Below are 17,895 nucleotides of genomic sequence, written 5' to 3' on the forward strand. Positions count from 1 at the left end.
TCAGTTAGTTCAGGTAGTGGAATTCCTCGTAAGCTTTCAAGAGCTAACGTTTCAAAAGGGCGTGTGTGTAGGACAGGAGTTTTGCCCCTGCTGACTCATTCTAAATTGGGAAGTTACCTAGATATGAGCATGAAGCTTTAAGGCGATCAGGAAAACATGCAGAATTCGAATCTTCTTCCATTGCTGCCTGTATAGCCAGATTATATATCTCAGCACACACGATGTAGAACAAGGGTTTTTGTAGATAATCACATTGACTTAAGCTGGCTTGTTTCGGTTAAACGAGAGGGCATTCCTGTAAATATTCTGTTCTGCAATGTCATTCTTGTCTTAAACGTTAGGGATATATTCATTCCAACTCCTTGCTAGACTTGGCAATGGGGAGGGGGGTTATCTCTAGAATGACTCAGGCTTTCAAACTGACCGTGGCTACTCTGATGAGTCAGATTTTGAAACGCTGCTTATGCTTTGAAAAAGGAATTTTTATTCTTGGAGGTGGAAGGATGATACTTGGGATGGGGATTTCGGTTCCCATAGCCACTAAAAAGGATTTAAAAAAAAGAAATTCCTAAAAGTAGTACCCAGGGTGACTCTTGCACACGAGAGTAAATTACAGCTAGCGGAGTCTAGATTTAAACAACTGGTGAAGGATAAATGCAGAGTACCTTTTTTATTATGTCTCTGTAGCTGCTCCGTATATAATATTTTGCTCCTTCATCCCTACCTGATCATCAAAGAGCGCCTTAAGTCAGCAAGACAAGGAAACATCCAGGTTCACATAACCCTCCGTGCATGGTGGTACAGGTTTTACCTTGTTGCTCAGATATGGCCATGAGCTTTGGTGAAAGTGTGTTGGCTACTGAAAAATACTGTATTGGTTCAGCTGACAATTTTCTTTCAGATTTTATTCAGCTCTTTGATGTAAAGCTCAATTATGTCTCTCTCCCCTCTCCCCCCATGGTCTATATTTTGGTCTTCCTTGCATCTCGGTGTTTGGAGAAGAGCTTAAATATAGCTTGGTGCCTGAGCTGGCTAGCTAGTACTTCCTTGCCTTCAAGACTTAGTAATTATGGAAATAGGTAACTTCGAAATTGCAACGAGAGCAAGGAAATAAGACATCTGTGATATTTTCTTGGAGCCTTAAGCTGACAACTGAAGAAAATGTGAGACTTGACCTTTGAGAGCCTCCACAGATAGCGGGGCTCTCCAAACTCAGGGGCCACTGTTGGAAGGAGAAGGAGGAGACGTGGTATGAACCAAACTGTGATAGTATTATGGGGAGTTGTGGAGAGGGAATTGGTTGTGGGAGTTGATTTTTGTTTTCATTGGGGATTGTTAGAAGGCAATGAGGGAGGAGGCCTGGTTGATGGAGGCCGCGAGGGGCTTGTCACCCTTACTATTGAAGAATAATAATAATAAGAGTTGGTTCTTATATGCCGCTTTTCCCTACCCGAAGGAGTCTCAAAGTGGCTTACAGTCGCCTTCCCTTTCCTCTCCCCACAACAGACACCCTGTGGGGTGGGTGAGGCTGAGAGAGCCCTGATATTACTGCTCGGTCAGAACAGCTTTATCAGAGCCGTGGCGAGCCCAAGGTCACCCAGCTGGTTGCATGTGGGGGAGTGCAGGATCAAACCCGGCATGCCAGATTAGAAGTCCGCACTCCTAACCACTACACCAAACTGGCTTCCTTATGGTCCAACTATTGAGGGATTTGGGAAGTGTGGTGGTGGAAGAAGATGATTTAAACAAAAGGGTGGGAGACGTAGGAATGCTCTCAGCCTTTCTAACTTTCATCTCATCCCGAAATATGATGAAGATAGGGCTAGAAATAATAGCCTTTCTCCAACACTGGTGTTGTACAATACCAAGTCCATAAAAAGACCGCTGTTCTGCAGAATTTCTTTGCAGAACTGAATATGGACCTGGCGTGCATGACTGAGACCTTGGTGCAGGCGGGCGAGACGATTGCCCTGAAAGAACTTACCCCACCCAGTCCTTCATCGATCTCGAACAAAAGGCCGGAGGGGGAGTTGTAATATTGATCTAGGAGTCTTTCTCCTTCAGGGCGCTTCCTGCTTCAGCAATTCCATGCACTGCACTGAATATGTGGGCCTGATGTGGGATGCAGAGGACAGTTTGGCTATCTGGCTGGTGTACTGGCCACCTAATTCACCAGCAGATACTCTGCCAGACCTCTTGTGGGTGGGTGGGTCCTGCAGGTCCCTCGCATGGGGGACTTCAGTGTCCTCGTGGACATACCTGGATCCCAGGAGGTTTCGGATTTCAAGCTGATTTAAGAGTTCTGCTGTCTAGCAAATCTAGTGAGGACCCAACGCATCATATATGAAAAAATGGTCTCCTCGCTATGGAAGTTTATGCTGGAATAAAGTATTTTTAGCCTTTAGGTGCTTTTTTTCAGCAAGAGACTTCTATGTTTCTGAGAAAGGAACACCAATCATTTAAATGGAGAAAAAAAAAGCATAAAGGGAGTATCATGTTCTCATCATCATCTTCAGGGTATGATTTCCTGGTGGTGGCATCATCATTATGCACAATTAAGAATAACTTTGGAAAACATCTAATACTTTGTGCATGTCCTTATCCTGTTTGGTGTAGTGCCAGTTTGGTGTAGTGGTTAGGAGTGCGTCTGGCATGCCAGGTTCGATTCTGCACTCCCCCACATGCAGCCAACTGGGTGACCTTGGGCTAGTCACAGCCCTGATAAAGCTGTTCTGACCGGGCAGTGATATCAGCGCTCTCTCAGCCTCACCCACCTCACAGGGTGTCTGTTGTGGGGAGAGGAAAGGGAAGGCGACTGGAAGCTGCTTTGAGACTCCTTCGGGTAGGGAAAAGCGGCATATAAGAACCAACTCTTCTTCTTCTTCTTCTTCTTCTTCTTCAGTGATATCAGGGCTCTCTCAGCCTCACCCACCTCACAGGGTGTCTGTTGTGGGGAGAGGAAAGGGAAGGCGACTGTAAGTTGCTTTGAGACTCCTTCGGATACGGAAAAGCGGCATATAAGAACCAACTCTTCTTCTTCTTCAGTAATCTCTCTCAGCCTCCCCTCCCTCACAGGGTGTCTGTTGTGGGGAGAGGAAAGGGAAGGCGACTGTAAGCCGCATTGAGACTCCTTCGGGTAGGGAAAAGCGGCATATAAAAACCAACACTTCTTCTTCTTCAAAATAAATCTTATAAGCGCTGCTGTTCTTGTTCAGATTCCAGAGAAAGGGGGGAGGGGGGGGGAAAGTTGGCTCTTAACAACTACTTTGTATGTGTGAACTTACCGTGCCGTAACATTTGCATCAGGCGCTCAATTTCCGAAATGAGATTCATTGGTTCCAAGGGGCGTTAGGAAGATAATTGAGGTTTGTGTTTAGAATTCCTGCCTTGCAGCTATTACTGGAAGAGCCTGTTGTATGTTCAAGGTGTTACAGTCAACTGGTCACGGATCACCTCTTAAGTCCCATGATCACCATGTGCTTGGCTGATAAGGATTTCTACTCCATTGAGCAATGATTTGTGAATGGAACGTAGGCAGGAATATTTAACAAGACGCTTAGGGACCAGTTTTGTCGCGGGGTCCAGCTATTTGCTGGAAGCTTTTGCCGCTCGCTTGAAAACGTTCAGAGACGAGCCGATGCCCGCTACCCTCACTGCACTTCTGAAGTTGCAAGTTGGCACGGAATCCTAGTAATTAAGCCTTTTTTGTCTGAAATGCTTGTCAGCGTTGGACCCTGAAGCTGTAAGGCGGCGTTTCAAGCCATGTAATTGTGGTTGTTCGTTTTTTTCTCCCACAATGCTCTTTCCTCGGTCTGCACTTGGGTAGAGCGATGGAATGGTGTGAGAACAGCCATGTGCAAAGAGCTGTTGTTCTCAGAGGGGCTACTGCTTTTGTGGTATGCTGTGGCTTTCAGGCTCTGTATTGTGGTGTTGAGAAAATTGCTTTGGCATGAACCTGGGTTCTGTGCCCTTTTGAAGCGAGAAAATGAGAAAGGCAGAATAGGAGTTGGCCCACTAAGTCCTTTTGTTGTACACAGAGGCAGGGCCAGTTTATCCATGTAGCCCGGTGGTTCTCAACCTTCCGAATGTCGATTGACCATAGGGGTCGTGACTCCCAGGCTGAGAACTGCTGATGTAGCACATGTTGTGCTTCCAGTGCCTTCCCCCCTATGTGAGTTCCTGCATTATGCAGAGTGTTGGGTTAGATGAGCCTTGAGGTCCCTTCCCACTCTGTGATTCTTCCCTTTCCCCTCTTTAAGGACACTTGGAGTGATACCCTTTTACACTGTGGGGGGCGTCTCTGACCCCAGTCTGGCTGCTCCTGCCCCAATTGTACTCTGTAGGGCGCCACAAATCCTTAAACTGTGGTACTACGGGCCCTGCAAATCCTTAAACCACGGCTGCATAGGAGATTAGGCAGGTCGAAAGCAAAAGAAGACCAGACAATGAATGGGTTCAGACATTACGTCACAGTACGGTTTGGTGTTACATGGATGAGCCTTGGGTTCTTCCTTCCTTCCTTTCTCACACCACTCTTTCAAGCTCTGATTTCTTCTTGGCTTGTGGCCACTTGTTGGTTGGCCATTGCATCCATGCTAAGAATACCGTGGCCTGGACTAGGTGTGCCAAAGGACGAAGTGGCAGAATCCTGAAGTGGAGAAATGGCCTCTTCACTTCAAGGTGTAGGTAAGGACAGGTTCAGTGCCCCTCCTTATAAAGACCTCCCTGCAGATAAAGCATAGTACAGCAAACTTGAGGAGGGGGAAGCGCTCGCATGGGTGGGCTCCCTCCCTTCCCCCCAAGCCTGCAGTCCCAGTCTCTCCCCCCCCTCCCTGCCAGTTCCTGGTCGCTGCCTGGCTTACTGTGGGCTGGCACTTCCTCCATGTGGAAGATGTTGGAGGGGTATGTGGCCAGGATTGGCTGTTGATTGGCCAATCAGATAGGCAGTGAGTCCCAACTCCTCCCACCACCCCAGTTGGGCTTTATTTTTATTACATATAGGAGCAGTCTCACGTATGGGTTTCTGACTCAAACACCTGCCTGCAGTGCATAATCCCACATGGTTAGTGGACTCCCATCTGACTGGCCAGCCATTTTGTATTGTCAGGCATACTTTTTGGCTGCCAGGTCTTCGGCTCTTAACAACCAAACATCATTTTATGATTCCGTGAAGGTCAGTATTTCCAGACATTTGCATATTAGACATCAAAGGACTGATCAGCACAGCTCAGAGGGGCTGTAGCTTAGTGGCAGAAAATCCGCTTTCTATGCAGAAAGTGTCAAGATGAATCCTTGGCATCTCCAGGGAAAGGAATATTGTAGCACAGGGGTAGTCAAACTGCGGCCCTCCGGATGCCCATGGACTACAATTCCCAGGAGCCCCTGCCAGCATTCGCTGGCAGGGGCTCATGGGAATTGTAGTCCATGGACATCTGGAGGGACGTAGTTTGACTACCCCTGATGTAGCAGATGATGTGAAAGACCTCCTCCCCAGATTCTGGGGAGGAGATCTGCCAGTCAGACGAGACAATACTGATCTCAATAGACCATTGGTCAGATTCCAAAGGAAGCCGCTGCGCACATTTAAACTTTGCCATTTCTGAAATTGACAGAATATGTCCATTTATGCGTTTCGCTGATTTGGAGGAATCGGTGTCCTTTCATAGGATTGCTTTCAGGCGCCCTAGCTAGAAAATGGAGCCGTGGACATAGAAGACCCACTGACTATTCAACTCATGCAAAGGCAATAATAGGATTGTCCCCGTAATGTAGCATTAAATTATTTTGAAGGTCTGATCTCATCCTGCACTTTAGAAGCTGCGTGTTGTTATAACCTGTCATCTCCAAAGCCTTAAATTAGAGTAAACCGTGTGGTATAAGGTTGATCCTCAAAGGAGGCTTGCTAGTAGTTGTTCAGCATGGATTTCTGCAAGGGAAAAATGAGATGGACCTTGCATCTTGAACAGGTATTTTATTTTATTTTATTTTAAAACGCCCACTATCTTGCCGTGGTTTCAGATATTTTGCCGTGGTTTCAGATATTTTGCAGAAATAATTCTCAAGAACATCTGAAAAAACGGTATACAACGTTTGTGCTCCGTAAAACAGTTTTCTTCTTAAAATTTAGAAAATAGTTCCTTGTGTTCTGCGTGATGCTTTTGACTGCTTTAAAATTTTATGCTGAAATTTGTAGCGTCGCTCTAAGCGTGTTTACTCAGAAATGGGAGCTATTTCCAGGTAGATTCGCAGATGAGCAACATTTACTAAAATGCATGATTTCCCACACTTCAGACGATATTAAATGTTCCGAAGTCTGGTATGACATGCCTTCAGTTCATATGCTTCTAAACTGGTCATTTATGCCTTTTTTACGATTGATACGGCTCAGGTGGTAAATATGATAAAGTTCATGGAATCGTTTTGCACGTCCCATCTTAATAATGCTTATCAAGTGTGGGCATTCGGAAAGCCGCCTTAGTTCATAGAACCACAAAGATAAATTTGGGGAAAGTTACATTTTCAGTGAGCTGAAAGACCTTGGGGGTCTCCCTTTGTTGTATAGTTAATGGGCACATTATAGTTTTGTAAAGACCATGCTAGAAAAATGCAGCTGATCATAATATGTACGAAATGTCTGAACCATAGGTTCGTTGTAAGGTAAGGTGACCAGATTGTCCCATTTTTGGAGGGACATCTGGGGGCACCTGGCAAATTGTACTTATGTTGCAAATAAAAATATATAGATTAAAATACTATTTCTGCATTCTATGCGTTCTATGAAACTTCTTGTTGCTCCATGTAGACCAAATTTTTAATCCAGAACCCCTCCGGTCAATGGTGTCCCACTTTACCAATGTTAAAATCTGGTCACCATAAGGCACATTGGCATGGCACTGTTTCATGTATCTATGTGATTTGTGCAGAAGTTTTCAGCCTGGGCTATTGTGTTTCCGTCAGTGGTGGAATGTTTGTGAGTCTGCTATAGATTTCTCATCTGTGGACAGAGGAAAAGCTCTCCTAGCTGGTTCAAAGAGTTCATAGGTTTGTTTTCAGGATAAATTGTAATGACGTCCTGCACTCCATTCAGAACTCCCTTCAGGAGGTGGTAGAAAGTAAATAACAGTCATGTTTTGGTTTTCAGTTTTAAAGTTTATACATAGTTTTAATATTCCCCCACCTTAGGACTGAACATTACACTTGGAAAAATAAAAATGAGATCTTAAAAGAATTCTGTACCTCATAAAATATAGAATTTCTGTACTGTCCCATTACAGATACATCTGAAAATGCTTAGAATAAGAAATCCATGCTAGATAGTGGGCGGTTAGCGTTTTGGACTAGGATCCGGGACGGGAGGGGACCCAGTTTGGCCGTCCCTGTTCTGTCATGGAAACGTGCTTGGTTTTCTTGGGCTGGTCATTTCCCTTCATACTAAAGCAATATCACAGGGCAGTTGTTGTGAGGATAAAAAAGGGGGAGAGTTACGTTGTAAGCTGCTTTAGGTCTCCCCGGAGCTCAGAAATATCGAAAGACATAAATAGGGTAGTGGAAAATGCTATCAAGTGACAGCTGGCAAATGGAGACCCTGTAGGGTTGCCAGATCTGGGTCGCATGTGCACCCCAAACTGACAAACCTATCAGATCATAGTGAACAAGTTAGCGCCGTCTTAAGGAATGTTACAGGGAATTTTATAGTGCTGTTATCTCCAGTGATGGAAACTGTTGTTGTTGTTGTTTTCCTGATGTTATGTCCTATCCCTACGTTTTGGGTAAACCGCCCCGAAGTCACAAAGGGGGGAGGCATAAATATGCCCTTGCAATTCAGGTGTAATTGAATCAGTTGCCCACATTATATTATACTGTGACTTTTATAAGGTTGCCAGAAGCCGTTTAATCTTGCCCTTGCTATCAAGGGTTTCCTGGACTTACAGATGATCATCTAATTAACGTCTTGCTTGCAGATAAAGATAATTCTGTTTCTTACATGGTGGCAAAGTTTTGCTGTACTGCCAGCAGAGTGCGGAAATCTTCGGCTACTGAATTACCTGACTGTCAAAATGCTGTATTAATGTTTTGTGCCTTTGTCAACTCCCTGATGCCGAATGTCCTGTTAAAACGTTGTAATACTGTATGTCTGTAGATACTTTGATGCTGGTCAATGACCGTAATAAATAAATAAATAAATTAAATAATAATAATAATAATAATAATAATAATAATAATAATAATAATAATAATAATAATAATAATAATAATAATAATAATAATAATAATAATAAAATATATCCATACCATACCACTGCCTCCAAAGGTGCCCTTCTACACATGAAATGTCCACCCTGCCGATATCAGTATTTCAAAAAGTGAAATGTAAAAGAGCAATCCTAAACCGGGCTATTCCGAAATAAATCCGATTGTTCGCGGGAAATGGCTTTCAGAATGACAGGCTAAATCCACAGGACTTTGCATGTTTTTGTGCAAGCAGAAGATTGAGAGAAGCTATAGAATGGGGTGGGGGGGGGACTGTGGTTCTCCAGATGTTCCTGGACTACAATTCCCATGAGTCCCTGCCAGCGACATGCATGGGCTCTTGTAAGCTCCTGCTGAAATGTTTATGGGAGAACAGTAGAAGCTATTTGGTTCTTGGCTTTGATTCTTTGGATCAAAACCTGTCATTTGTTCTCTTTCAGACTTGAGCTTTTCATATATTCAAGTAAGCATTTTAAAAAAAACTTTGACAGCTTTTTGGAGATTTTCCCATACAGTGAAATACGACAGCTGCTAATTCGTGCTTGGTTCAGCGAGTGTGTGAACTACTGATCCACATTATGCAACAAAGGATTAATTTGTTCCTGGAAGAAAAGGGACTGACCATATGATGTTCTGTGAAATACCGGTTTTAATTGTAGTGTTCTAACACTCGAAATGTCTTACTTTGCAGTCCCAGAAATCTTGGATAGAAAATACTTTTACCAAGCGAGCATGTGTGTACATTATACCAAGTTCAAAGGACCCTCACAGGTAAATGATAAAGTGGCACAGAGTTCCTCTGTATAAACCACTGTAGAAATACTTGTTAATTCTGGGAAGATGTGAATTTCAGCCTCTTAAAATCTGCTTACAGTTGAAGGGTAGATAGCTATTAATTGCTTTAGTTTACAAAACGTGTTATGGGGAGTTCACCGCATTTCTTGAAGCCATGGAGTTCTGAGCAGGTTTTGCTACGTTCGGATAGAAACACCTGGAAAATTTACAAAGGATAACTGGATAATTGGGATAATTTTGTCCGAAATAAACGTATCTATCTAAATTGGGAACATTCCCCAGTTGCTTTGCTGAGCCTGGATGTGCTACAAGTTGCTCGTGAACGAATGAATCCAGAAATAAGATTCGTAAATAAAGATGAGAGGAATTGCTTAAGAAAAATAACAGGATTGTCCTGTTAGAAACCTCGTGTTATCTGTTACTTGTTGGCCTCAGGTGCCATGATACATCTGGAACACCTGTACAAAATTATACCAATAAACCATCAGTGCTTTTCACTTCATAGACATTTCCCCAAACTATATATGTAAAAATCTGAGCTGTCAATAAACTTGTGTTGTAAAACGGTAAGCAGTGGAGAGGTGAATATTCAAGGACAATCTTCTTCATATTAAGGCATAGATTCTTGGGTGTGAAGAAGCGAGGGGCAGATTGCTAAGATACTGTCCTGTCTTCCTTAACAGATGCCTCCCAGGATGCCAGATATGTCAGCAACTTGTCAGGTAAGTAAGAATTCTGTTCCGTTTGCCCCTTGAATTTAGTCTCCGAAACATACAGCTTTGATTTAACACTTGTGAAATGTTAGGAAATTGGCCACAGTATTTGGAAACAGCTGGGAAACAAAAGGGAAAATGTAAAATGGGTTTAAATAAGGATGCTTAGGCTGCAGAAATAGACATGGGAACTAATATTTCGGTCATTTACTGATGCTGATCATCGTCTGAACCTTTGAAATGTTTTGATTGCCTGCTCTGTAGTTTTCAGTTCTCATTTTCTAGTATTTTGGCTTGTTCTTGCATGGTGATTGGGAATGTTATGTAGATCTCTGATCCAGTTATTTTTAACGAGAAGAAAAATTAGAGCCACCTCTCGGAGAATCGGCTACAGGGCAACGTGGCACCTCCTTTCAAGGAGGAAGGCTGGGGCTTGTGGGAACGTTCGGATCTGGCCCTATGGCTAGATGCCAAAAAGGCCTTCATGTCTCGTAATGCCTTTTGCAAATTTCCTAGATATAGTTCCCCAACTGGGAAAACATAGTACGATCTACTACGCCTTTTCCCTGTCCTGATTAGATGAAGCTTTTCCCTGTTGTAATGCTCTCTGTATAGGGATGCCTTTGAGGAGCCATTGTGAATTATACATGTCCCAAAACGCTATGGCCTGCCTCAAGAGACCACGCTTTCCAAGTTTTGCTTTCGCGCCCAGTTTGTCTCTGATTAAAATTGCTGGACTCAATTTCGAAAGCCCTAGAATGTCTGGGCCTAGTTCGTCTGAAGGGCCATTTCACTATGAATCTGCCTGTTCACTTCTTCAGAGGTCTTCTCTAGATGCCCCCCACAAAAGGAAGTGAGACAGGTGGTAACCAGGGGCAGGGCCTTTTCAGTGGTGGTCCCGTATCTCCGGAACCCCCATCGCTGAGAGGTCCTCCTGGCATCTTCTTTGCCCCCTTTCGGGTTCCAGGTGAAAACCTTTCCGTTTCATCCTTCTTTGGGTTGAGTTTGATTTGTTGGCTCTGTCTTTTGGCTGTGATTCATCTGCTGTTTGTGTATTTTTTTTTAATTTGAGGATTTCATTTGCCGTGTTTGAAATTCTGCGCTGCTCGTTAATTTCATCGTGTATTGCCGTTTTTGACTTGAGCAGCTGAAATTGGCAAAGCAGCACGGAACCGTTTTAAAATAACATTATTTCCCTGGCTTGAAATGATATCCTGCAGATGCTGCTGTGGCCGCTTGGTCCGGCAACATGCTTGCTTCACCGCGAGTCTTGCCATGAAATATTCAGACGTGAAACTGGGTGAAAATTTCCATCAGGAGATAGAAGAGTGGTCAGTGGAAAAACATACAGAACAGAGTCCAACCGATGCTTATGGAGTCATTAACTTCCAAGGAGGCTCTCATTCTTACCGAGCTAAGGTATGTTTCAGACGTCCCAACACCCAACTCCTGTTTGTCATCCAACCCCACATTTAATGATTGCTTTTGGGATAATGTGCAAGCGAAGCATCCCAGTCACAGCGGCAGCAACGTATAGAGAAATCAAGTACTCATGAGCTTTAAGATTGCTTTAAGACTTTGTGTTTTAAGATTGCTCAAGATGGAAGACTTTTCTTGCTGTGTCACAGCAGAGCCAAGCACTGATATTTGTAAGTGAACATTTTCCTTCAGAGAACAAAGGGAGAAAGGAAGGACTGGTTGTATTGTCCGTAGAAAGGATATTCCACAAGTATAAACAACAATAGAAAAGTTCATCCAAATGATGGAAATCAGGCCTCTGCATCTGCTTCGTTTTATGTTAGAGCTTTCTTGAGAGGAGAGGTTAAATTAAGCACAATTCAGTAGTTTACCTACTCCCCTGAGAAAAATGTCATACATCTCTTGTTGGTGCTCTATAACTGGCAATCCATATATTTCCAAAAACCCTCTTACTAGTGAGATGCAGTAATGCTGGCGATCTGCCAATCTTTTGAAATGAATAATAGTTTCAGAGTGGGACTTTGAAGGCTAACCAAACCTGGGTGTAAACCGCCCAGAGCTGCAAAGAAATGGGCGGTATAGAAATCTAAATAAATAAATAAATAATAATAAAAGGTTGCTGATTTGTAAAAATAGAAGGGAAAAAAATAAAAGTAGAAGTAAATGGGAGGTAGGCTTTGAGGGCAAGTGTCACTTATTCTCTGCTGAACTTGGTGTTATCAGAACCCGAGTGGAGCCTATATAAATCAGGTCCCCTCCATGGATTCACTTATCAATTGGATCTCCCCTGTGAGGGGAGAGGTGAGGATAGAGAAATAAATTCTTTCTAGGTTCAGCAAGATAAGTCTGGAGCCTTTAGAAACGCTCCTGTTCAGGCTGCCATTTCCCCAGAAGTCAAATTATCTCCAATTTTCTAATGTGAAGTGAGCTGTTTACTATTCGTGTTCTGTCTTTTGAAGTTAGCATAATGCGGGTAAGCCAGAAGAATAAATCTTCCACAGCATAATTAACAGCAGATTTTTGTCACCTCTCTTCTGCAAATTGGAACACTCTTCTTCAAAAAGGACACTCTTCTACAAATCAGTCTTGCCTAGTGTATGTATCGGTCTCTTAGTTCTATAGCACAGGGGTAGTCAACCTGTGGTCCTCCAGATGTCCATGGACTACAATTCCCAGGAGCCCCAACCAGCATTTGCTGGCAGGGGCTCATTGGAATTATAGTCCATGAACATCTGGAGGACCACAGGTTGACTACCCCTGCTATAGCAAACACTTTGGCCTTGCCTTTTGTATTCTCTCACAAGAAAAATGGCAGTCAGCACAGGGGCTGTGGCTAGTTTCAGGGGCCGTGCCCCAACGGTCTTCTCCCTTTTGAATGTGTTCCATCTGCACCTACTCCCTCCTTGACTTGCAGAAACCATAATTTGTCTCCGAACCATTCCCTACGCCCCTGTGCTCCAGTGAGCATAACAAATTCCGTTTTAATAAATGCACTTTGCGTTCCCAGCGTTCTTGTGATATTGACAGACAGCATGATGCGACAGAAGGGACACGCCACTAACCTCCAAGTTTTTGAACGTTATTACCACGGAGATCTATATTGTTAGAAATCTTGTCGCGGTTCTGCAATGCTCCTCAGAAATTAAAGAATTTGGGAAGATCACCTGTTTATCCTTGCACATCATCGAGACGGTGTGAACTATATTGTCATTATTACGCCTGTTAGTTGCTGACCCTTCCGCATTCTTCCGTTCCTAGTATGTGAGGCTGTCCTACGACACCAAACCCGAAGTCATCCTTCAACTGATGCTTAAAGAATGGCAGATGGAACTGCCCAAGCTCGTCATTTCCGTTCACGGAGGGATGCAGAAATTTGAGCTTCACCCACGCATCAAACAGCTGCTTGGCAAAGGCCTTATTAAAGCAGCACTCACAACAGGAGCCTGGATCATAACTGGAGGAGTGAATACAGGTAAGTTTTTGACTCCGTATATACCTTCCAGATACTATAGATGCATATATATTGGTTCAGTCTCCTTTCTATATGATATGTTTTCCCCACAGCGATATCTGTGCAGTTGCATTGTGCGGGGCCTGGGAGGCAGCAGTCTTGGGAATTCCACAGGATGTGTATCAATGGGATATTGGGGCTCAGAGTAACAGTGTGTGTCCGCCATGCCATGATCTGGGCCTTGCATGTATACCCCTGAAATTGCAACAGTATTCACGGCAGTTTTCCACAAGATAAAAGACCCCGCAGGAATGCAGAGCAGTAGCCAGCCTCATACCACAGTCTAACACACAATTTTGTGTCCCGGTTGAAAACTGCGAAGAGATGCAGTTCACAAAAGCAGGGGTAGTCAACCTGTGGTCCTCCAGATATCCATGGACTACAATTCCCATGAGCCTCTCCCGTGAGCTCATGGGAATTGTAGTCCATGGACATCTGGAGGACCACAGGTTGCGCAAAACCTGTGCAAAAGCATTTCAGACAGGCAGGCCACTGTGTCATAATTGCAGCCATCTCAGTCGAGAAACCCCCGTCTGAATCTGTATTTATGGTAAAATTTAGAACACTATGGATTCCTTAAGCATTGCAGGTGGAATGAAAGACTTTCTTCCTTCAAGAGCCAGGGAGGTCCGAAGAACTGCTGGAAGAGAGGAAGGAGAGTGAGGCCTTGTGTGTTGGCTTTCCTGGCCCAAGTGCCACCCACCCCTTCTCTTGTGAGCTCCATCAGCAAGCCACTCTTGAAGAGAAGGGAAGAGAGAGAACGAGATCCTTCCCGTTTCACTCACTCATGTTCACGATCCACTTTGGGGTTTTTTCCTCTTGCAAAACAGGCTTTATAGCAGTGGGTCTCAACCTTCCTAATGCCGCGACCCTTTAATCCAGTTCCTCATGTGGTGACCCCCAACCATAAAATTATGCAAGAAATTAAACCAAAACTGACCAATGGCGTGAAGAACCATTATTCATGATTGAATATAAATTGTTTTTTCCTGGGGTTTCTCAGTTCAGTTCTGCCTCTTGTCCCACCATGCCGATCTTGCTCTTTTCCGCTGCTCCGGACAGACGAGCGCTCTATCTCGATCTACACCACAAGGCTGTTGTGTGGATGGCGCCCCCCTCCGCCGCCAAGCTGCTTTATAGAGCCAGCCTGGTGTAGTGGTTAAGAACACTGACTTCTAATCTGGCAAGCTGGGTTTGATCCCCCGCCTCTACATATTTGCATGTTCGAGATTTCAAAATCAGCAAAGATGTGTTGTTGTTTTTTGCAGTTTTAGATGTGGCTCAACCATTGTCCGTAGATATCCTTTAACTGAGCCAGGGGAGTTGCTGCTGCTGCTAAAAACAGCATACAATATTTGGCGTAATATTCTGGTGTTTTTCTCGCAAAGAACATCACTTTTGTGTAAGGCCTTAATTGATATGCGTCATGACCGCAGAAGCTTCCAGTCCCAACTTTTTAGAAGGGCTTTAAAAAAAATAAATAAAGTCTGAAAGAACAGTGTGTGATTAGGCTAAGGAAATTAAGGTCAAAAAGGGTCATGTTGGCAGGGTTTCCCCCAAAGTATTGTAAAGGAAGAAAATAACTGCTTATCGTACACATCAATGGTAGAAGGAATGGCGTTAAATTACAAGAAACACGTTCACAAAAGACTTAGGGCTGGCAACAGAAATGTGTCCAGCACTGGAACAAACTCTCAGAAGGGAGATTCTCCAACCTTCCGAGGCATTTTCCACCGAAAGCCTGGTCAGAAATCTTTTGAAGACAGTTTGATAGACATTTGTGGTTTCAAGATGGTGGATTGGTTGGTCCTGGTAGTGATATTCCTTGTCCCTGCACAGGAGTTGCAAAACATGTTGGCGATGCCCTCAAGGAACACGCCTCCCGATCATCTCGAAAGATTTGCACTATTGGAATAGCTTCGTGGGGAGTGATTGAAAACAGAAACGACCTCGTTGGGAGAGATGTAAGCTGGTCCATGTGTTGTCCTCTTTATTGATGGTGATGAATCCTTCATAACTTCAATAGTCGTGCTTCCCTAAGCAGGTCTACTCAGAAGGCCGCTCTGATCTGTTTAAGGGGACTTACTTTCAAGAAATGGTTGATCTCAGTCTGTCCAGTTGTGTGGTACCCTAGGGCTTGATGTTGTAATGGGGGTACCTTCCACGGTAATAGAATTTTGTGCCAACTGGCTGAGGCCATACAAGGATCAAAGCAATCTACTTTGCCTTCATTGCGGTATTGTAAAAATAGTATTCCACTTTTTTTGGGGGGGTGGGGCATCACTTTTTAGTGGTGAACCTTCTTTTCTGAAGAAATAAAGCAGAGAACCGTAGATGGCCGCTAAACAAAATGGGCAGTAAGCAGAAACCTGAGAGAGCCAGCTTGGTGTAGTGGTTAGGAGTGCAGACTTCTAATCTGGCGAGCTGGGTTTGATTCCCTGCTCCTCCACATGCAGCCAGCTGGTTGACCTTGAGCTACTCACAGCACTGATAAAACTGTTCTGACCGAGCAGTAATATCAGGGCTCTCTCAGCCTCACCCACCCCACAGGGTGTCTGTTGTGGGGAGAGGAAAGGGAAGGCGATTGTAAGCCGCTTTGAGCATCCTTCGGGTAGAGAAAAGCGGCATATAAGAACCAACTCTTCTTCTTCTGATAAATCGGGGACACGGTTATGATTTATTTCTACCTTACACTCTCTTGAAAGTGAGATTTTTTTTTACAGGGGTTTGTTTTTTTGTGTTTTGACATGTAGGTGGTTGCTCCATATCAAACCCTGCTAAACCCTTTAAGTAAATTAAATGTCCTAAATAATCTCCATTCCCATTTCATCCTGGTGGACGATGGAACAGTTGGTAAATACGGGGCGGAAGTTAAACTCCGACGAGAACTGGAAAAAACGATCAACTTGCAAAGAATCCATGCAAGTACGTGGGTCTGCAGCTTGGCTGTGAAATGGATGGGAAGGGGGTAAATCTTGGGTCACCTCAAGCTGGGGGTGGGGTAGAATGGAGGTTTCGTGTTAGACTTAAAGAAGATCCTGTACTTAGAAAAATAGCCACATGGAGAAGGGGGTCTAGCTAGGCTTGCTCCTGATTTGCTATTTTATTTTGTGTTGATTTTCTTTTAGAATCATAGAATCATAGAATCATAGAGTTGGAAGGGGCCATACAGGCCATCTAGTCCAACCCCCTAATCATAGAATCATAGAATCATAGAATCATAGAATCATAGAGTTGGAAGGGGCCATACAGGCCATCTAGTCCAACCCCCTGCTCAACGCAGGATCAGCCCTAAGCATCCTAAAGCATCCAAGAAATGTGTGTATCCAACCTTTGCTTGAAGACTGCCAGTGAGGGGGAGCTCACCTTTTGGAGCAAGCTTAGCCATAGAAGCTGCAGGAAGTCCGTGAAAAACTTCAGTTCTACTGAATGTAGAAACTTATCTTAACTCCTCTCATTGCTCTCTCTGAGTTGGCTTCAGCCATTAAGGAGATCCACAGGGATCACAAAGGATCACAACTGGTTCTTCTTGTGCTGTGTAATGGCTGATGCACATTCTCTGTTTGGGAAGGGTGTCCGACCCATCGCGACCCCATGGACAATGATCCTCCAGGCCTTCCTGTCCTCTACCATTCCCCGGAGTCCATTTAAGTTTGCACCTACTGCTTCAGTGACTCCATCCAGCCACCTCATTCTCTGTCGTCCCCTTCTTCTTTTGCCCTCGATCGCTCCCAGCATTAGGCTCTTCTCCAAGGAGTCCTTCCTTCTCATGAGGTGGCCAAAGTATTTGAGTCTCATCTTCAGGATCTGGCCTTCTAAGGAGCAGGCAGGGCTGACCTCCTCTAGGACCGACCGGTTTGTCCGAATTTGTGCCCAGGTGTGACTGAAGGGAAGATCTGACTTCTTTTTGCACCTGCAGAAGTCTAGTGCTGAAGGCCTCATTCCGTACCGTATTGTTAACGGGCGATGATGTGTGTTTGCAGATTTGCTGCTTACTGTTCTTAAAAACAAAAGATCTGTTTTGATGGAGCAGGCGGCAAGAAGAAAGGTGGCCAGTTCTGACGTCTTCAGCATTGATTGTACCTGTGGGCTACATCTTTAACCGTGCAGCGTTCCGACACGTTTACAGTTTCTGTGTTTTCGTTTGTGTGTCTGCCGACTTGGTTGGCTGCATTTTAATTATGTCTCCCATCAAGCGCAAACCGCACTTCAGGCCATGTGTATGATTAGCTGCATTTCGAACGCTGCTCAGCATTTTAACTTGTTTGTGCAGCTGGAGGGGGTTTACGTTGGTGTTACGTTGTCGGGTTGCCAGCCTCCAGGTGGGGCCCGAAGAGCTCCCGGAATTACAGCTGATCTCCAGATCACAGAGAATTACAGAGCTGTGAATTTCCTGCGTTCTGCAGGGGGGGTTGGACTAGATGACCTTGGAGGTCCCTTCCAACTCTATGATTCTGTGATCGGTTCTCCTGGACAAAATGTCTGCTTCGGAGAGTGAACTTTCTAGCCGAGGTCTCTCTCCAAACCCCATCCTTCCCACACTCTACACCAGGGGTAGTCAAACTGCGGCCCTCCAGATGTCCATGGACTACAATTCCCAGGAGCCCCCTGCCAGCGTTCGCTGGCATGGACATCTGGAGGGCCGCA

At 44.5% G+C, this 17,895-nt stretch overlaps 1 protein-coding gene across 1 annotated transcript in view; it reads left to right on the top strand.

Annotated features, from left to right (window-relative positions):
• Nucleotides 1-17,895, top strand: part of TRPM7 (transient receptor potential cation channel subfamily M member 7) — a 68,738-nt gene that overhangs the window by 12,032 nt on the left and 38,811 nt on the right. Inside the window, 6 exon segments of the mRNA XM_077317656.1 lie at nucleotides 8,942-9,021; nucleotides 9,729-9,767; nucleotides 10,979-11,177; nucleotides 12,996-13,209; nucleotides 15,088-15,212; nucleotides 16,002-16,173. Of these exon segments, the coding sequence (XP_077173771.1) occupies nucleotides 8,942-9,021; nucleotides 9,729-9,767; nucleotides 10,979-11,177; nucleotides 12,996-13,209; nucleotides 15,088-15,212; nucleotides 16,002-16,173 (829 nt within the window).

Source organism: Paroedura picta, chromosome 18 (assembly GCF_049243985.1).
Source record: "Paroedura picta isolate Pp20150507F chromosome 18, Ppicta_v3.0, whole genome shotgun sequence".
Lineage (NCBI taxonomy): Eukaryota > Metazoa > Chordata > Lepidosauria > Squamata > Gekkonidae > Paroedura > Paroedura picta.